The sequence below is a fragment of the Macaca mulatta genome, chromosome 16 (genome assembly GCF_049350105.2).
Source record: "Macaca mulatta isolate MMU2019108-1 chromosome 16, T2T-MMU8v2.0, whole genome shotgun sequence".
NCBI lineage: Eukaryota > Metazoa > Chordata > Mammalia > Primates > Cercopithecidae > Macaca > Macaca mulatta.
The window spans coordinates 58,340,656-58,362,908 of NC_133421.1; the positions used below are offsets into that span (position 1 = coordinate 58,340,656).

At 43.6% G+C, this 22,253-nt stretch overlaps 1 protein-coding gene across 1 annotated transcript in view; it reads left to right on the forward strand.

Moving 5' to 3' along the window:
* CA10 (carbonic anhydrase 10) overlaps positions 1 to 22,253 on the forward strand; it is a 535,127-nt gene that overhangs the window by 505,495 nt on the left and 7,379 nt on the right. The window contains 2 exon segments of the mRNA NM_001266383.1: positions 8,548 to 8,643; positions 13,009 to 13,081. Coding sequence (NP_001253312.1) covers positions 8,548 to 8,643; positions 13,009 to 13,081 — 169 coding nt within the window.

A 22,253-nucleotide genomic window follows, 5' to 3' on the forward strand; every position in this document is an offset into this window, starting at 1 on the left:
TATAAAAGCAGAATTGAATAGTTGTGACAGGTACTATATAGTCAGCATAGATAAAAATATTTACTATCTGAATTTTTACAGGAAAAAGTCTGCTAACCTTTGAATTACAGTATGAGCCATTCAGAATGCATTTCTCTTTAAAAGTTCTCACCTCATTCAGTGTCTGGAACACAGTGAGTGCTCCCCAATAGGTGACATCTTCCTCAAGTTCCCTTGGGAGAACAGACTCAATGTCAGATCCACAAAGGAGACCTGCACATACCTAACCCCTATTTCTGCAGAAGCTGAAGGCTGTATTATCTATTGCTTGTATAATAAATATTGCATAACAACAACAATAATAGCTAATTATAGAATGCTTACTGCATGCCAGGCCCTGGGCTAAGTGCTTTTTTATATTCCGTTTTATAGAATCATCACATTATTATTACTATCCCTGTTACAGATGAGAGACTTGCTCACCTAATGGTACCCAGGGGTGAAAACAGGCTTTGTGACCCATACAGCCCAATGTGATACTCAGTGTCTTGTTTCCCATTAGAGACACCCTTTGGAATTCCAGACTGTTCTTCAACCAGTTCAGTCAAGCGCTTTGTTCTCTCTGTCCCTTGGGACATCACACTTCTTTGTACAATAGACAGCCTGCATTGCTTCATTCATTCATTTAACAATTATTTCTGCCTTGATACAGTTAATATGTACCAGGTATAGGGGATGTCACAGGGGCCAATAAGATAGAGCCCTTGCCTGGATGAAGTCTAAAGTCTAGTGAAAGAGGTGAGCATCATCAGTCACACGACAAATGTCAACATAAAACTGTGATATGTATTTTGAAAAGTACAGAGTGCCATGAGAGTGTGTCATGGGGATCTCCCTCAACAGGTGGCCCTTGAGCTGAGATACAAAGGAGTTCATAAGTAGGAGTCAAACAGCGAAGGGAGGGAAGGGTATTCCCTCCCTTCTCTGTTTGAGGGAAGAGAAGCATAAGAAACAGAATCATCACATGTTCTAGGAAAGGAAGAAACCCAGTATTATAAGGGAGGCTGAAAGAAAGACACTGAGCAGAGCACAGAAAACAAGGAGACATGGTTAGAAAAGTCAGGGGTCCCAGATGTGCATTTTTATGTTACAGGCAAGGGGAAGCCACTGGCGTGTTTAAGCAGGGGTAAGGTCATAGCATTGTCACTCTGAATGCCATGTGTGGTCTTCTAGTTCCAAGGCTGCTCTTTTGCATTCAAAGGGCTTCTGCTAATGGAGCATCATGCTGAGAAAGGCGATCTAAGGTCTGAGAATATAGCCTGTTGCCCTCCTGAGGCATGAGGGGTGAGTGAGCAACCCCCGGCATGCACTGGTGCATCACCTTGCTACCACAAAATGAAAATTCGGAGACCTGTGCAACTGAAGCTGCTCCCAGCTTAACCTATGACAAGTGTGGCTTGTGTCAACTTGGAAGCCTGCTTGCAGCAGGTCTGCTTATTTAACACAGAGGAGTACTTGTCTATTAGCTTGAAAGCTGAATTACTGGTCACCAAAGGCTAATGGTTTTCAGGCTTCCACTTCAATTAGGTGCACAGGAGAAGCTTTGCCTCTGGTCCTAAGAAAATTCTAGGACATAAGTGAAATTCTTCACTACCCTTAGGATGGAATCAAGACCCCCTACCTTGGCCTGCCAGCTCTTCATGGTCTTCTCCTGCCTTCCAATACAATTTCTCCTCATACCACCCTCCCTTACTTAGGAGTTGCCCAATAAGCACATGTCGAATGATTGGATCTATGAATGACTGTATAATCATGGGCAAGACATAGCTCCTCTTTGATCCTCATTTTCTTCATTTTTAAAAGTAATGGGCTGAGAACTAAGGCCTTGGTTTTCTCTAAGACGCCTTCTAAGACTCTATGAGATGCAGAATTGGTATTCATTCAGCAAATGCTTGCCAACATCTCCTCTGAGCCAAATCCCATCACCAGGAATGTGATGATGGATATCCATGCCCTTGAGATGTTTACCCAAAAGTAGACACAGACACAAAGAGAATAGTTTCAAAATAGCATATGCTTGAGTATGAACTCAAATAGTCACAGGAACTGGGCACAATCCCAGCTCTGCCACTATCTCTCAGAGGCTTGGTGTCTCCATGACTCAAATGGAAATAATGGCACTAACTCATGGAAGTTTTCAAGAATTAAATGAGATGTTTCTGCTGCCATCATCTCTGGCACAAAGAGGTGCTCAACAAATGTTGGTGATGATCATCAACAAGTGGTGATGATGACTTTTTTTTTTTTTTTTTTTTTTGAGACGGAGTCTCGCTCTGTCACCCAGGCTGGAATTTTCAGTGGTGTGATCTCAGCTCACCGCAAGCTCTGCCTCCCAGATTCACACCATTCTCTTGCCTCAGCCTCCCAAGTAGCTGGGACTACAGGCACCCGCCACCACGCCTGACTAATTTTTTGTATTTTTAGTAGAGACGGGGTTTCACTGTGTTAGCCAAGATGGTCTTGACCTCCACGCCTGACTAATTTTTTGTATTTTTAGTAGAGATGGGGTTTCACTGTGTTAGCCAGGATGGTCTTGATCTCCTGACCTCGTGATCCACCCGACTCAGCCTCCCAAAGTGCTGGGATTACAGGCATGAGCCACCGCGCCCAGCCGATGATGACTAACTTTGACAATGATGTTCAGCACCCATGTGACTGTATCAGGTGTCCATGGTTTACATCTGTTCTGATCACCCAGTACCCATGCCATTTTGGTTGCAAAATATTTTGAATTTTGATTAGAGTTCTCCAAACAGAATCAATAGGCTATATACACAGATATATGAGAGATTTATTGTGGAAATTTGCTCACAATTATGGAAGCCAAGAAGTCCCACAATATGCAGTCTGCAAGCTGGAGAACTAGGGGGTGCTGAGTGTGTAATTCCCAACCCCAAACCATAGGGAGAGAGGTGATTGCTAGTATAAATCCCAGAGTCTAAAATCTGGAGACCCAAGAACCAGGAGCTCTAATGTCCAGGGGCAAAAAAAGAGGGATGTCCCAGCTCAAGGAAAGAGAGATAATCCTCCACCTTTTTATTCTATTCATACCTGCAATAGATTGGATGTTGCCCACGCCCACTGATAAGGCCAGATCTTCTTTACTCAGCCTACTGATTCAAATGCTAATATCTTCTAGAAGCACCTTCACAGGCACACCCAGAAATAATGTTTTTCCTGCTCTCTGGGCATCCCTTTGCCCAGTCAAGTTGCCCATATAAAATTATCACAAACTTGCCTCCTGGATGAGAGCACCTATGAGAGCAGAGAGGAGCTACACTTGGTGCTCAGAGATAGTATTTCATGGAAGGTGTCCTGGAGAAGATGAGACACAAAGAGAATAGTTGCAAAATAGCATGTGCTTGGGTGTGAACTCAAATAGTCATAGGAACTGGGCACAAACCCAGCTGAACTATGAGGTAAGGAAGGGTAAGCAACGCTTCCTCAGACCCCATTTTGCCCTCCTCTATACCAGAGAGATCTTTCAAAAATGCACATCAGATCAATTGGTTTCTTCTATAACACCTGTTACTTCCTATTGTATTCAGAATAAAATCAAAGCTCCTCACCATGATCTACAAAGCCTTGCATGAACTGATCCCATCTTGAGCCACCTTCATCCTTTCCCAGCCATTCCTAGCTGCTTGTCCCTATCTCAGGCTCTTTGCATTGGCCATGCTCTCTACAAGTGATATGCCTCCCTCTGATCTTCCCATACCTGAGTCCTCGTCATCAGAATTTGGCTCAAATGTTAGCCTACCCAAAGGTTTTCACCAACCATACTACAGAATGTTGCTCCCACTTCTGCATCCCTGCCCCCATTCTTTCCAATATTGCCTTTAACTTTGTAAGTCAAAATCTTGTTTTGTTTCCTTCAAAGCTATCTTTGCCACCATCTGAAACTATCTCTAGGAGGACAAAGACCTTCTCAGTCTTATTCCAATTGACCTTAGCACATAGCTGGCCCTTAAAGATGTTTTGAACTAATGAATTCCAGGTCCACGTAAAGGATTGAGGTGAGGTGGCCTTTCTGAGATGAGAAGACAAGGACAAGTCACATCAGATCATGAAGGACTTAGATATAGAGAATGCACTGGATCATGGCACCTGCCATGTGGGAGCATCATGACAAGACTGGTAATATTCTCCCTGGAAGACTGCCTGTCATTTCTCAGTCTTGCATTTCCAGGAAGCTTCTCTAGGAGGATACTCGCCTAAAACTAATTTTAAAAATCAAGATTATAAAATAATTTCCAGGAATCCAGGTTTAGCCCTTTCCCATGGTAATTCCAACTAAACTAGCAGAAGTCCTCAAGGCATCTCTTTAATGAATGTCTTAGATTCTTGAATTTGGTGTTTAATTAGCATGTCATCATCAGCCCCCAAAGAGTTTGCTCTCATTGTCCCTGCAATCTTAGTCAAATCATGCACTTGCTCAGACAGTTGAACAATCACTTATTGATCATCTGTTTCACATCAGACACTCTGATTACTGTGCATAAGCCTTAAAATTGGGGCTCAGTTAAGGTATAGCTTAGGGCCCATCTAAGTTATTCAAAAATTCAGACTTTAAATGGTTGAGATTTAAAAGTGTTACCTATAAACGGCAAAAAGAAATCCACAGGCATCACTTTCAGAACTCATCTGCCAATCTGATACTCTGTCCCTAGCAGGATGTGATTTGCATATTGCTGCTCCCCAAGCCCAAATTCATGGTAGGAAAGCAGTGAACCCCACTTTTCTCCAGACCCACCTGGACCCATGCATGCTGTGAGTGGTTAGTGGGTATTGGGTTGGCATTCTTGTGCCTGACTAGGGAAGAGCAAAGGCAACAGCTGCAGGAACTGTGATCACCACCAACAAAGACCTGGAAGGCAGTAGAAAGGAAGCAGCACTTTTTCATGGTTAAGCCCTGCTGTTGGTACATGACCTGGTACAGGTCCCAGGTTATCCTTGATGCCCAAACTGTGTTCTTACAGCTGAGAACAAAAAGCCTGGTGACTGTCAAGCTGTCTCCTGAGTTCTTCTGTTGCTCCTAGATGTTCTGTTGCCTGGGGAATCTCCTGGTGCCTCTTCAGCACACAAACACACACATTCTATAAACTGCAAAGGCCTATAGAGCACATGTCTGCCTTAATAGCCGTCACCTGAAGTTAAACACCCCCCAAACTCCCACCTCTATTTTCTCCTGGTTCCAATCTGCTCTCTTACCGTCCATGCTGATTATCTCATTCCCCTGCTCAAAGCCTATCTATTGCTGACATTCCAGGGGTCCTATGATCCGGACTCAGCCTGTTTTCCGACATAGGTGATGCATGTGCTCCTTAACCCACCCAAACTGAAGTAAAGAAGGGGTAAACAGCCAGACAAAACAGGACTCTGCTCACCAGCCAACAGTATCGGCTATAGCAGCACTTCCGAAACTTTAGCGTGCATCCAAATCACTAGGAATTTGAGAAAATGCAGATCTTGATTCAGAAGACCTGGGATGGAGCTCCCGATTGTGCATTTCTAACAAGCTCCTAGATGCTGCGGCTGCTGCTCATCCCTAGAGCACACACTGAATAGCCAAGCTCTGTCATCTTATTAACATCTGACTGGGGGTCAGAAAGAAAATGCTCAAAACTCATATTCAAAATAGCTTTATTTCTAGAAGGTATTAACTATAAATTCACCAGTTTTGTAAAGCAAAAGATCAATTTCATACGGTTCAACCTAACACAATAGACAGTCCAGCCATCAACAACTGCTAATAGAAACCAAAGCCCCTGATATCAGAATCCTAGCCAACTCACCTTGGAACAGACAGGAGGCACGACTTCAGATCAAAGTTTTAAATGTGTTAACTTAAGCTTAAAGCACAGCACAGCCTCAGCCCTGTACTTGCCAGCTCCTTTCTTACAGTGTCTGGCTCCCGAAAGAATCCCACCCTGTGGGGCAACCCATGGCCCAGGAGACTTCTTCCTGCCTTTTTCTGGCTTGCAAGCTGGACAGAAGGATCACTCCACTGGATTGCCTTTCACATCCCTGCTCTGGTGTTCAGAACATGCTGTAACATCAAGGCATGTCTGGAAGCACTGGCACATTCCCTGGCGGTTTTGTCGGTCACCTGTATCAGTGGGAAGAACTTAGCAGATGGCAGGGTGTGTTTTGTTCTCATTAGAAGCTTACTCAGCACTGGAAGGGAGGTGTGCTGAGTGTGTGTGAGAACCCCCCAGTCCCTGGTTCTTCCACCTGGCAACATTTCTCCCCCTGCAGAAAGTCCTGGTTGTGTGGGGGTACAAGGGAGGGGGTATTAAAAGTCCTGCAGAGGCAGAGCAACCCCTGCCTGCGGTTGCCTTTCTGATGGCAGAGTAGCTACTGTAGAATCATCCATCTCCATTGGCAAAACTCATAGGTGAAAAAGCAAAAAGCAAATAGGATATTTCAAGAGCAACAGTAATACGTGCTCTCTTCATGAGAAGTTCCACTACTGCTCAGGAAGCTCAGGATATTCTCAGATTCAAGGTACTGTCCATCTGATTAGGCACCGATGGGATATTAATGCTCATTGATTATGTTCCACTTGTTCTCAAGTCCAACCTCCCTCTAGCTGGTAAGCTTTTGATGAATACAAGTATCACCCTACATCAATTAAATCAGAATGTGAGAAGGCATAGACAGGCACAGGTGGGCTTTAAAAGCACCCAGGCGATCTGGATGCACAGTGAAGGTCACAAACCACTGGGTTAGATATGGTTTATTTTTCTCAAAGTTCAAGGAAAAGCATCTTTTTTGATCATCACATTTCTCAACTTCCAAAACTTCACCTTTTTTAATGCAATACAAGAGATTGGCAATAATGAGTACTCTCCTACACTTTCAGAGTCACAAATCACTTCTATGCGCACCACCTTATTGGATTTTCAAATCAGCCTGTGGAAAATGCTAACACCATTACAGAAAGATATATGATGTGCTTGCTGTGCCATTGTTTATAAGAGACAAAAAAAAAAAAATGGAAACAACCCGAAAGCCAGTGAGAAGATGTCTAAATATGTTATGGGCGTTTGTGCAACTGAGAATTGTATAGTTATTAGGAAGACTTGGGGAGATCTATATGCATTGACTTAGAGAGATAGCTACAAACTACTTTTAAATTTTAAAAAATCAAGTTCAGAATCATAATTATGAATCGTCCCTTTCTATTTTTTAACACTTACTGTGGACTAGGGAATTTATTGTTTTTTATACCCTATGTGTGTTTGTGTGATTTATAAGCACAAAACAAGTAACCACAGGATGTACACTAAACTGTTAATAGTTGTATGTATGGTGTGGACTAGAATTAGAAAGAGGTGGTAGGTGGGCATCACTTTTTTTACTTCTATATTTTAATTTGTTAAAAAATTATGCTTCCGGCTGGGCGCAGTGGCTCACACCTGTAATCCCAGCACTTTGGGAGGCCAAAGCAGATGGATCACGAGGTCAGGAGATCAAGACCATCCTCGCTAACACGGTGAAACCCCGTCTCTACTAAAAATACAAAAAATTAGCCTGACGTGGTGACATGCACCTGTAGTCCCAGCTACACTGGAGGCTGAGGCAGGAGAATCACTTGAACCTGGGAGGCAGAGGTTGAAGTGAGCCGAGATCATGCCACTGCACTCCAGCCTGGGTGACAGAGCGAGACTCCAACTCAAAAAAAAAAAAAAAATATGCTTCCATACTGTTAAGAAAAAACTATTTTAAAATCACAGCCCTGAGATGAATTTTAAGGAGAGATCATCTTACGCATTTTTCAGAGGAAACAATTGATCCCAGTGATGTGGGGTAACATTATCATGTGGCTTAAAATTGCTGAAACATCTGTTTGAACATGTATGTATGCTTGTGCACAATTTTTAAAAATGAATTTAAAAAAAAATAAGTAACAGGAAAAAGGCTCAACAGGTGGACTGATCCCTGTTGAATGAGGAGGAAATAGAGTCCTGCACAACCAGATGACCGGAGCAGGCTGATGCATCAGAAGCCTGATCCATCAGCTACTACTGCATCTTGCAGGCTAGCCAGTTTCATCCCAGGTGATGACTGACTCAGGACCTAACAGTTCCCTGTTTGCCCCCAGGCTGCGAGGAAGATTTACTGGCTGCCAGTGGCAGCTGTTGGTGCAGCAGGGACACAACGTCCACCCCTACAGGGCAGTTCCGTTCCTAACAAGGAAAATTCACTTTACACGTGCTTTAGGGGAAATGTCCTGGAATGGAGCCAGAGCCAGATGGGCTCTGAGCTTATTAAAAGCATGCTTGTTACCAGAAAACATTTGCAAATATGTGTGGGTATTTTTGTGTGTGTGCATGCATTTTACACACACGCGAACACATATCCCTCTGAAATCCCTTCAATTAAGATTGTCTTCCAAATTGTTCAATATACTTTGCAGTTTACCCTTATGTAGGGGCAAGTGCTATGCCTCCTACCTTTTAATGTTGGATTATTGTTCTGATTCTTGTTTTTCCCTCCTGCCAGGTGCAGCTCATCCATTATAACCATGAGCTATATACAAATGTCACAGAAGCTGCGAAGAGTCCAAATGGATTGGTGGTAGTTTCTATATTTATAAAAGTAAGTCTCTTGCATTCCTTCATTCTTCTCACCATCCCCAGCTCAATCAGAATACCAATTTATGGTCTCTGTTGGAGTTAGAAATATTAAAAGGGGTGCTATCCATGCCTAAGAAAACTACGGGGTGATGCCTTTTATATACATGAGATTTATGAAAAATGAGGTCCCCTGCAGTGAGATGCAAAAATGATGAGCTCCATTCCAGAGCATCTGGGCCTGAGGATTCAAGCAGCTTCTGTCCTAGAAAGAAACAGGCGGCTGGATCCAGGAACAGGCTTTGGGACCCAACTAATGTAGTCAAATCAGAAGGATGTAATACTAGAAGGGCAGGTGGCTCACTAATGCCCCACAGGATTAAAGTCCTGTTCACCATTCAGCTGCCCCTTATAAACACAGGACGCAGCGAGATGTCTCTCCCCTCCAGGCACTGCACTGAATAGCTCCTTCCAGCTTCCTCACAATTGCTGTGATCATCGTCTTTCCGTCTTACTCTCCCACTTCTTCATAAGCATCCCTGGTAATGAGATTACCCACACTGACTTGATAACATTCTAAGGAAATTCCACATCTCCCTAACAGTCAGCAATGACAACATAAAATCTCCAACCAAGCACATTCTAATTTGTTAAAAAAAAAAAAATACCAAATACCTTTAACATTTTAGCAGATGTAGAGAGAAGCAGGTATGCAAATTTTTTAATAAAAAAAGAAATTGCTTTCCTAATTAGAAAAAGTTTTTAAAAAGCAATGTGTGGCAGTTCCAACCATTAGCAGTCACCATGCTAGCCCCTGGGGACGTTTTGGCCAGATCATTCGAGAAAGTGCCCCAATCAGAACTGGGAATCTGATGAAGATGATGAATAGAAACCCAGTATTTGCCACCAGGGAATTTTAACAGGGCTGTCATGATGACATCATTATTACTCCAAAGAATGGGTACCTGGGGCACTACTCCCTCTCCCCACCCTGACAAAAGCATTACCCCGTGCAATAGGCACTTCACCCTCCCTGGTCATTCATGCCATGCCCCCTCCTAACTTCCTCACCCTCCCCTCAGTCAGATCGTGGCAGACCTATGCACTGGGCAGGGGCTCGACGGAGCATCTATGGCATGTTGCTATCCATGGCTACTAAGGTCAACCTCCTCTGGCTTGTCATTAGAAAAGAGAGGAAGGGACATTTGGCCAGGGAAGCATATTTTTAGGCTTTCATGCCTTTAGGATACTCGACACAACATCTCAAAGGAAACTGGTCCCAGCACAGATCCTAATGGTATCTCCTGGCATCATCACAAACCCTGGAATGATAAACAGTAGATTTCTGAATGCCAGACACTGTGATATGTATTTTACATCTATTTTATTGTTTAGTAATAAATTCAGAGTTGGGCATTTGTGTTGTATCTTACAGATGAGTAAAATCGTTCAGAAAACCTTTGGCATTTCACCCAAGTTCATGTCGCTTATCACAGCCCAGCCAGGAGAGGATCCAAGTCTTCCCTGACTTTAATACTCATGAAAGAATGGCTTACTCATTCTATCCCTTTCCAATAGAGCTGGGAGAAAGCAAGTGAGGGCAAGAAGGGAAACCATGACATTTTAAAACCTTTTTCCCATGCTCCTCACAATCCCATGCTACTCATAAGCACAGGGCAAATTCCTGTATCTCTTAATGAAGCCCTGATTATGGCATTGATAACCAATTTGTACATTCAACCTGGGCCGCACTTACTGTGAAGCCTGTAGATATGTCACAATATTGTCATGTGTGTCCAGGAGCTCACCTCCCCCTATGGCTTTCCCAGCACAAATCCTGCCTGCCCCAGCAATTCCTGTCCTTTGGGGAGTGTCTCGACCTTGGTCCTGACTTTGCCTCACGTGACTGAAAGCTTGAATCAGTGACTGTCATTCCGGAAGCACAGGCACATGACTGCTGACAGAGTGATGGATACACTGGGAAGCCAACAGCAAACTACTGGTGTGTTTCACAAGCTCCTACAGAAACGTTCATTCCTACCGAGCTCATGACTAGCAGTTGGGGTTAGCAGGTCCTGGTTGCTTGCCCACAGGTTGTTGAAAGGAACTTAGCCTGTAGACCCTAAGGTCAGTGAAGGGATAATGACTAGCTCCTGTATCTTCTCAGGTCAGTTTCACTCCTAGGGATGAAGCCCTTCTTTCCCTGAGCAGACCTAAAGCTTTCTTGCTAGATCTCAAAATAAGCCACAACATTTCTGTCTTCCCTCCATATAATCAACTCCCAGAAAATCAACTCCCAGACAATCAACTCCACCATGAGTTATTTATGCTGTGGCTGACCATTCACTCATCTCAAAACTCTGATGGAGCGTGGGGTACTACAGGCCAGCCCTCTGCTAGGCACTGGTACCCAGAAGTAAGACGAACAAAGCTCTTGGTCCCTAAGGGTTCACAGCTTCTTGTAGTTGTCCTCCCCTCCTTCTGAACTCTCTGCCCCTCCCTTTCCAGCAGGGTGGGCAGGAATGGGATATGACAAGCCCCACATCCTGGTAGTTTAGCCCTAGAGTTATCACCCTGGCTAAAAGCTGAGCCATAAAAAAGTTGGAGTTACTGTCTAAAAGGAGATACTTGCTTATCTGTTTTATTTATCTGTGTCCTCCACAAATCTCCCACCCTTGCTGTGACCACAGGGAACTGAGATTTGGCTGTAATTGCTGCTCAATCACACACCATTAACTTCCCACTTAAGCTCACTTATACCAAGTACATATTTTATCCTCTCACCCACGCAGCCAACACACTAGAGCCCACAAATCATCTGTGTGCACTTTGGAAATTTTTCAATTATTTTTAATCAGCTCAAAACAGTCTGGTCCCAACATAAGAGCTGCCCAGACTCACCAGGTGCCAGGAGCTCAAGGCACCCAGGGAGTAAGGTACATAACAGATCCCTTACCTGCCACAACAATATATTCCTAGCCATCTTTCTTTCATGGGGTGCATCAGCACCAGGAGCAGGCTTCAAGCTATCTTTTAAATGACTGAAGAGGATGTCAAAGTAGATGTTGAATATAGCACTGAGGGGAGCAACAGTATTTAATTTGGGACTTTTTCTATTTAGGGGTGGACTTTTACCTCCATTGGGTGTTGTCACTCACCAAGCTCCCTTTGGTGTGTGTCTCACCACAACACAGCCAGGAAACTGCAAAAAGAGAGACAGATGGTGGGAAAATAAACAGTCTGTGCTTTCTCTAAGCTAAAATTACCTGTTGCTTATCTAATAATAATAATCATCTGCTGCAATTTTTCCAACCCTCAGATAAATCAGATTTAAAATGTTGATGTGTCACAACATCCGATTAGCCGCTGAGGCATAAATTACAGAGCAGAGCTAAGCAAGGTAGGAGAGAAATGACTAGGATGAACAATGGTACCCCAGAAAAGGCTGAGTAAACAAATGTTGTTAAGAAAACCCTTTTCTCATGTAGGGCCACATCACAGTCTCAATGATAGTTCCCTACTGAAGCCCCTGAAAACCTGGTTTCTTCTCCCAAAGGAGGAATTTGAAGCTATAAGGGCATAGGCATAAAATGGGAATGGATCCCTGAACATCTGGTACAATGTTTGACCCATGATAGACCCTCTGCAAATATTTGTTGGATGGATGGATGGATGGATTGAATTACATGGCTTATGACGTACTCAATTCATGCAATAATGAGCAGTGATATACCAAGATCCTATACTACTTTTCAGTTTTTTTTCCCATTTCCTTATACCTCTATTCTGGGTATTCTTTATGTCTCGCTCTCTACCTAGATGAATTTCCCCTTCCTAACATGCCAGTCCCTACCTTGCTTAAAAGCCTGACATCATCTGGCCCCTGCCAATCTTTCTAGGATCACCTCCTCTTCTTCCCCACACTCTCAGCTCCAAGTACACTGAAGTCCTTGCATGAGCATGCCTAGTTCTCACTTCCTCGTGTCCGTGTATGTACAGATTTCTCCGTATGAAATGCTTTTCCTTGCCTTTCATCCCTTTTCACACTCTATCAGCAGAACACTTTGTTAACTTCTACCCACCCTCCCAGACGCATGACTTAAATTCTCAGGTGGTGGCTGGTCTTCCTCCAACATCATTACACCAATGACTCAATCATGGCACTCTCCACACTATATGAGAGTGGTTTGTTCACTTACCTGTCTTCCTCTCTAGACTGGGCTGTCCTTGAGAGTAGGGACTCTGGCTTTGCTCTCTGAATTTCCAGCTGTCATTGTGTTTGGCTCATGGTAGGTACTCGGTAACTATGAATGAATAAGTGAATGCCACGGGGAGATGTTTGTCCTGCAAGAGTGATGGCCAGTCATTAATATTTTCTTTTCTCCTCCAGGTTTCTGATTCATCAAATCCATTTCTTAATCGAATGCTCAACAGAGATACTATCACAAGAATAACATATAAAAGTAAGTTTGGTTCAATTTCCTCTACAGCAACTATTCTATAAAGGTTAGACCTGCCTGAAGGCAGGAAGCCAGAACTGATGATCTCCATGGGCCCTTTTCAGTTTCATGATCCTGCAATTCTGTTGAAAGTCACTCTGGAGAGTAGGGTTTGGCTAAGAAGTAGCTCATTTCAAGCAGAAGTCCCTAGTCATCCATGCCAAAGGCGATAATGATTATGATTATGGTGGTCATCTTTATCCCACAGATTGGTAATGAGCCAGGGGACTCTGCTGGCTGATACGCTCCACCATGTCAGCTGGCCACAGTTGGGGCTTTGCCAATGATGGGATTGAGAAAGCACTCATCAGGTACTATGGATCCGATCGCAACACTTACAGAAGTCCTCGGCTAGACCAGTTCTGTGTGTGTGGCTGGGTCTCCTTTCCAGGCAGAGATAGGATGGCATCTCTCTTTATCCACATGTGTGGCCCATGGATGTAGAGGACTTTGTCCAGTTTCCTTGGGTTTCCAGAGTGTTTTATCCCCAGACTCCTTACACAGAAGAGAGAACAGTGCAAAGTTGAAGGAGGAAGGAAAAAGATGCTGCTGTCATCCCCAGCAATCCCAGAAGGTGCAGGATTTGGGAAAAGTTGGGTGAGATGGCACACACCAATAGATGAAAGAAATAATATGAGGATAAAAAGATTGTCTCTACCTAGTTAGGAGTGAGCAGGATACTGGGATTCAAGTCTTGGCTTTGTCCTTTATCAAGGAGTTTCCTCACTTTGACTGTCATTCATCTTGTAAAGTAAAAAAGCTGAACTTCAAGTTTCTAAAGTCCTTCTAGGTCTGGGATTCAGAATCAAGCAATAGGTAAATAATGATTCTCACAAAAGTGAAAAACAGTTGGCAAACATCCCAGCACCCCACATCCCCTTGGTGTGCCCTTCACCAAGCCAGGAGCTCAGCTGTGTCTGCTGCTTCTATCTCCAATGGCAATGTGGAAAAAAAAAAAAAAAAAAAGAATGTGTACAGATCTCATCTTGGACTGCCAAGGGAGAGTATGGAGAATCCTTCACTCAGCCGTTTACTCACTTATCCGACACACATTTCCTGCATGCCTTCCACATGACAGACACCAAGTGAGGCTCCAGGGATGGAAAGATGGCCCAGACAGCAGCCCTACAACTACCAGGTGCTCACCGCCAAGTCCCTCCCATCTGCAGAGGCTGGTAGGGCTGAGGAATGAACCTGGAGAATCCCACTCCACCTAGACAGACATTTCCCAGAAGAATGAATTAAGTTGTCTCCAAGCATATTCTGCCTTTTCTCATTAGTATTCTTGTGGAGTCCTCTCTAAGCACACACTTAGATTGCTCAGCTAAGGGAGATATTTCTGTCTTGTGTGTAAATAGCACATTTATAACTGCCCATAAAAGATTATTATTCTTTTAACTTTTTTGATTAAAAAAGCATGAAAATTAAGTAAAATGTTTTCAAATAATCTTGGATTTGCAATTTAGAGACCGTGAAAATGCATGAAATCACACATTAAGCCCCAACACACAGTCTAACAGATTGCCAGTTGCAGAGTAAATCATTAGAGGGACTTTCCTCCCCACCCCACCATCCCGCCCCCAGCACTGGTCTGATTAATATTAAATGATGTGGCTTGGGCCACCAAGGGAGGAGCAAGAGTGGGGAGGGAGTGGAAGGGGAGGCAGGGAAGAAGGGAAAGACAGATGGAAGGAAGGAAAGGAAGAAAGGGAGGGAGGGAAGGAAAAGCATTCCAAGTGTGGAGAGCTACATGCACAAAACCTGGAGAGTACTGAAGGCCAGTGAAGAGTTCAGAGGGAGGAACTCTGTCTTCATCAGCTCTTCGTCTCAGTGCCTAAGACGAGGCACACCCAATAAGCACTGGTGATGGCCTGGGTGAATAGAAGGGTGAATGGCCTCTTTCAGGAGCTGTGACGGGGCAGAGGGAGTGGCAAGAAAGATGTTCTGGAGCCAGATCTTGAGCCATGTTAAGGTGTTTATGCAGAAGGCAGGCAGACATTTAAACACCCTTACCACCTCTGAAGACACATTCCTAGAAATACAAATAGAAGACAGCAGGAGCACCCCCGCTTGTGATCCCCATACTCTATACCTCTCAGGGCCCAGGGAAAAGAAAGGGGAGCCAAAGCAAGATAAAGAGATCCTGGCCTGCATGGGGAAAGGTAGTTGATTTAGGCCCCCTAATAACCCTAATAACAGGAATTTTGAGCTCCTATAATCCAGCAGGGAGTAATGGAGGTGTCCTCTGTAGTGACCTTTGTCACATACCTGAAGGGAGCAGCACTGCAGGGATAATGATGGCCGATTCATGGGAATGACCTCAACACTGCTTTGCCCAGGACACTGTGGCAGAAAGGGATTGATTTGCACAGCAGAAAACCACAGCTCTCTTTTGTCCCTACGGCAGCCAGAAAGTTGGCCCAGTGGCAGGCAGGGGAGTCTGGAACAGGAGTCATTCACTAGAACACAGCCAGTGGGTGGGAAACACAAGACTGGAAGTCTCTCCCGAGGCTCTCCAACAGGCAGCAGGTTAGGCCAGCACTGGCCCATAAATTCAGGTTACGATGAAGACAACTCAGGCGGCCCCATCAGGGTATCCTGCTGCTGTCCTTCTAAGTGTTCGAGAGACAGAAATCAACCCCCCACCCCACCATTCCTACCATGCTACTGAAGGACACCTAACCTCCACCCCTGCCCTTTCTACTGCTGCTACCCAGAACTTCACACCAGCATAGCTTCAATTTGCTCTGCTCATTTAGATGTAGTATCCACTCTGCAAGGTGCTGAGCCACAGGATTATGGAGATGATGCTTACTGAGCACTTTCCACACACCAAGGTCTATGCTTTACATGCAGGCCCCTTACCTAGTGCTAATGAAGTCCTTCAGAGTGGTATGATTGCCATCCCCAGTTTACAGATGGGAAAAATCAAGGCTTCAAGAGGTGAAGTCATTTGACCAATGACACACATTTAATGGCTGTATCAGTCAGCAACTTCTGCGTAATAAACAAGCATTCAATGATAAGCATTGATTTCTTATTGCTGCCTCTGTGGGTTGGTAGGGGTGGCTCTGCTTCCAGTTACAGGTCTGCGAGTGAGCTGAAGCAGCTCAGCTCCACATGGCTCTCATTTTTCTAGGATCGAGATGATATCCAGGGCAAGTAGTTCTCATGGTAGAGGGAAGAAATAAGTGATGTGACTTAAGGCCTAGTCATGAAACTCACACATTCACTCTGTCCACTTCCACAAGCCAAAGCAAGCCATATGGCCAAGCTCAACATGAAAATCCTCCCAAGGAGATGAAGATGAGGAAGAAGTGAACATTTCCTGAAAAATACTCTATTCTTCCATGGTGGAAGAGCAAGGATCCAAATACGGGTCTTCCTGGGTACTGTTTCCTCTGCTTTTCCTTCCTATCATGCTTTCTCCCTGAGGAGGAAGGAAAGCTTAGGTCCAGGGTCTTAAAACTAATTGCAATGAAGATACTTTCACATTCCATGAAACTTATTAGTACGTTTCTCTTAATTCCAACTTTGGTTCAGTTTGAAGAAGCATCTTTTTGCTGTTTGCATGTGCCTCCACTTGAAAGGGACATATACTAACCACAGAACTGATGGGAACTTTGGCAGTTCAAGTCCATCCTGACCTAAGCTCTCTCCAACTCCTGCCTGGCATGGTACCTCCAGTGGAAATCAGTCATTCAGAGGGACACAGTGACATTGCCATTATTGCCATAGTTACCAGAGAAGGCACAGAGATTAATTCTAGAAGGGATCGGTCTTCTGCAAATCTGCCCTTTGAAGGTCATTGTAACAAAAAGCCAATCTAGGAATTTAAGCAGAGTGACATAATCTGCTGACAAAAGGATTGCCTCAATGCTTGGTTGAGAATAGACTACAAGGGGTAGAGTCAACAATAGAAGAGGATTGCAGCAACCCAAATGATGAGACGATGGCACTCACCATGACCAGGCTGATGGGGATTGGCAGGGAGATGGTGAGAAATAATTGGGTATATTTTAAAGAAAAACCCAAGAGACCAGGCACAGTGGCTCACACCTGTAATCCGAGCATTTTGGGAGGCCGAGGCAGGTGGATCACGAGGTCAGGAGTTCGAGACCAGCCTGACCCCATCAGGTCAGGTCAGTAGAGATGGTGAGACCCCACCTCTACTAAAAATACAAAAAGTAGCTGGGCATAGTGGCACGCACCTATAATTCCAGCTACTCGGGAGGCTGAGGCAGGAGAATCACTTGAACCTGGGAGGCGAAGGTTGCAGTGAGCTGAGATCACACCATTGCACTCCAGCCTGGGCAACAAAGCAAGACTCTGTCTCAAAAAAAAAAAAAAAAAAAGCCAAGAAGTGTACTGATATATCTGATAATACGTCTGATGTTTTATGTGAGAGAAAGGGGAGTGAGGGATGACTGTAAGGCTTTTAGCCTGAGCAACTGCAAGGAAGACATTTTCATCCACTGAGATGGGGAGACTGTAGATGAAGCATATTCGTGGGTGGGGAGGAAATCAGAAGTTTTGAACATGTTCAGCTTGAGATGTTTATAAGGTACCCACGAAGTGGTGTGGAGTAGGCAGTTGGATATATGAGTCTAGATTTCAGGAGGGAGAACTGGAGATATAAATGTGGAAGACGTTGGCATCCAGATGGCGTTTAAACGTTGGTGAAATCCTGGGAGTAAGAATAAATAGAGAAGAGAGGCGGGACATGTCCTCACTTTTGAAAGAGCAACTCAAATCTCCATGACTTAGGATTGAAAATCACTTCTAAAGATATCTTTAAAATCCCACCCTGGAAGAGGCTCCCGCGTGGCTGCCTCATCGGCTCGCTGAGGTGGTGCAGGGAGCTGCTGCAGGCATGGAGGCACTGGGGTGAAATCACAACATGGCAGCTGGAAGAGACACAGTCCATTTGCCCAGTTTGTAGGATTGGGCACAGAATGAATGACCAGGAAAAAAAAGGGGAACTGTGCAAAATCATTCTTTTGAGTCAGTTAAAAAAAAAAAAAAATCAATGCCAGGAAATTCATACAAGGAGTAAAGAGGGAGAATCTCGCCAAGAGGATTGGGAATTTTGGAAGCTACATATTATGCTGGTAAAGGCACCACACCCATGGGAGGCAGTGTGTTCTAGTGAAGAGAGATCTGGGCTCCTATCCTGGCTCTACCACTTCCTTTTGTTGCCTGACTTCAAGCAACCTTCTAAACACCTCCCCCATCTGTAAGAGGAGGATATCATTGCTGATGCTGAGATGCTTGGCGTGAGAATCAAACAAGGTAATGAGTCAAATGCCTGAACAATGAGCGGTATAAACTAGGTGTACAATGAACGTGTATTTCTAAGTTGTCCTAAGGTACATGACTGTCAAATCCAGCTTCCTTCAGGGCAGGAGGCAGGTGCTATGATGCCAAATAAAAATTATGTTGAAGGTAAATGCAATACAGGACACAGAGTCAACAGAATTTGCTTACTTTAAATGAAACACCACTCCTGTGCTTGAATCCATGCAGTGGATGGTAATGAGTTAATGAGATTCTACTACTTTCCTTGCAAGCTTAGATTTCATATGTCTGAGTGAAACTTATAAAACACTCTAACTGGGACTGACAATGAAAAAAACCAGCCTGAACTAAATTTGGGCTGAATTTAGAAAGTCTTCTAAAGAAAATCCATTTTATTAAAGTCAAATTCCCCTTCAACAGATTGGAGGTGAAGACTGAAATCATGACATTGAAAAATAGATTTTCTGAATGGATTTTCTGGAGGAGATACTGGTAATTTACTTGAAGTATTTTAATTTTTTAATGTAGTGTATACGAATAATACTAATATCTCTCATTTTTCTTGTGTTAATTAATTGGCATTAATTAACAGAATCCCAATTAAATAAAAGGTAGTATTCTTATTTTATCTACCCGATTTCATTAAGCTAGCATTATTTTTTAAAGAGATTTTATGCTATTTTCAAGTGGCTAAACTAGTGACCGATGGAGTGTAAAGAGGCTTCTTAAGTGGGTAAGAGGGAATAGTTATTAGAACACTGCATATAAAACACTTTCTTCCAACATCCTAGGACAGTATTATTTTAGTAGCTTCATTCTCCTTCAATGTCACATGCCCCATTCATTTCATGGGTAATAAATACAGTGGTGAGCTTTAGTCCAATAAGAATCCAAAAGATCACAAATTTCAAATTTAAAAAGGTATGGTGGCCGGGCGTGGTGACTCACGTTCATAATCCCAGCATTTTGGGAGGCAGAGATGGGCAGATCACCTGAAGTCAGGAGTTCGAGACCAGCGTGGCCACCATGGTGAAACCCTGTCTCTACCAAAAATACAAATATTAGCTGGGCATGGTGGCAGGCACCTATAATCCTAGCTACTTCGGAGGCTGAGGCAGGACAATCAGTGGAACCTGGGAGGTGGAGGTTACAGTGAGCCAAGATCACGCCACTGCACTCCAGCCTGGGCAACAGAATGAGACGCCATCTCAAATAAAAAATAAGAAAAAAAAAGAGATAGGGCTATTGTCTTAAAGTATTTCCTCTAAGGAAATAAAACCACACCACTGAAGGCATCTGGAGGAGAGCTTTCAAATACAGCGTTTTAACACGTGGCACAAGCCCCTTAAAGCATTTTTTTCAGTCTTACCCGTTTATAACTTTGCTTTACCCGCTATAACTTTATAACCTCCCCCAACCCCCAGATATTCTATTCAGCTAAAAGATGAATGTGTAGGCCAGGACAGACTAACTTGGAACTGCCTTAAACTTCTCAGTTCTTTGGGAAGTGTTTTATGCGCCGCTCCTCAGAGGGACGCAGTGTTAAATGTGATGAAATATGACCAAGGAGTTTAAGCATATTGCTCCTGGTGCCTTTCTCTATGCTTAATTGAACTTGTACTCTCATTTCAAAGGAACGGCTTTGGAAATGTTTTCACAGAATGCGAAATGCAGCACACCACTTTCCATGTTGCAATCTAAGTAGTTACTCATGTCAGCAAGGAACAGAACAGGCGCAGCTCACCTCCATGAATCCAATTCTCAGAGGCCCCTTTTTTCATTTATTGTTTGTGTAAAACAAAATATCATATTACTTCATTCTTTAGTAATTGCCTTTTTTCATTTCAGTTGAATTTGCCTCAGATTACAAGAGGAAATGTCATTCTATATGAGAAAATTGCCAAATAGTTCCATATTGATCAGGAACTAGTCCAGTATTGATCTCTGAAACTGCCGTGCCTTGTTCTCATTGGAATAGTTCTCTTTGAATGGGAACTTCATAAGCAGGAAGCCAGGCAATATTAAATCTCATCAGTGGTCCACATGAGTAAGCACGATGCATTTCACAGAGGCTGCCTGTTAAATGCAGACTGAAAAAAAAAAAAGCTCAGACCGAGGGAAAGTTTTCCCCCACCCACCCCATGTGGTCCTAGGCGTTTTATCACAGTGTACATCTCCTACAAAAAGAAAAAGTCAGCTTGGGAGTTGTAACCATGACTAAGAACTCAGTATAAGATAAATCACAGGTTCATCAAGAACATGTCAAAAAACCAAAGGTTCAGCTGTCAACTTCTGCAGTCATTTGAAATAATAAAATTGGGTGATAAACTACACACATATATTCTACACTTATTGATTATCCAAGATCCAAGGGGTCTTCCTTTACTGTAAAGATATAGCCAACACATACAAAATTACAACACTGTCATACAAAAATTTGACCTGCCTAAGATAAATTTGGCTAACAAGCTTATTTATGTTGAAAGATGTTTTTGGATCCTAATACTTGAAGATGCAATTTTCCAGGACTGTCTGGTACCCTCAAATAAGAGGTTACACTCTTTTCCATGAAGGAAGAATGAGTTGCTGGCAAAGCTACCATTAGAACTCAGACTTGAATTAGGACTCTTGACTTGACATCTAGGATTTGCCCTTTATAAGCTATTTTCTCATATGACAGGTAAATAGCTGATAGAGATATGAGAGAGAGATGAAAGAGAGAGAGAGAGACAGAAAAAGGGGATAGGTAGAGAAACCTCTCTGTAAAACTATTCATGAAACTTGATTTGAACATCTGTCCTCACTTCCACCAATAAACATCCTTAAAGCAAGCAGAGGCATGCAGGATCACTCCCACCGGCCTCTGAGCTTCACCCCAGATTTGCATCTTTGTTCACAAACAACTCTGACCCCCTCTAGATCTTTGCCATCCTTACTCATGAATAGAGCCATGGAAGTTTAGAGAGAAGAATTGCCCTTCTGGTATATTGGTTCTCAGTCTCCTTTCTGTCTATAATGCCCAGACGATAATGCTGACAAGAACCAAACAATGGTTTTCTGCTGGCTGCTGCATGGACAAGATAGTATGTGACTAAAAACTAGTTCCCGGCCTAGTTAGCCCTGGAAAACACCCCAGCATACCTTGACATTAGGGCTGAAAACTTCTGTTTTACTCATGTTCTTCTCTTGGGTCCTTCTGCTTCTGTCCTATCAAACATACCAAGCAAGCTTCAATAGAGAGAAAAGAAGATGTAAAAACTTTAGCCAGTGTCTTTCAAATCCCAATACCTAAAAGACAGACACTGATTCAATGGCAGCCTCTGAGGCAGCGTGATGAGTCATGAAAACAAACATGACACATTAAATGCACACCAACTCAGCAATGTTAATATGAAGGTACAGGAGTCTTTGGTATGGAAACATGGTAATACCATAGGGAGATGGAAACAGGGCAGGCAATCTCACCCTAATGTCTTAGGGTGTGACACATGGGGGCGGGGATGGTATGCAGCATGTATTTAAGCTGAGGACGCTGACTGGAACCTCAGAGATGCTTCCCCTCATCCGACAGATGATGTCATCTCTTTCTCCCTTGCTTTTGCCCAGCACTGCCGGCAAGCAGAGCCACTGAGCAGAAACCATTTCATTCGTTCATTCAAGCAGTGTTTACTATACACCCATTATGTGGTGGACTCATGCTGGCATTTGGGGGCTCAGAGATAAAAGATGCAAACCCTACCCATGAAGGCGCACAGTTTAGTAGGGACAGTCAAACAGGTAAATAATGATTGGCAAGCTAATTCAGTAAATACAGTGAAAGAGGTGGGCACTGGCCCAG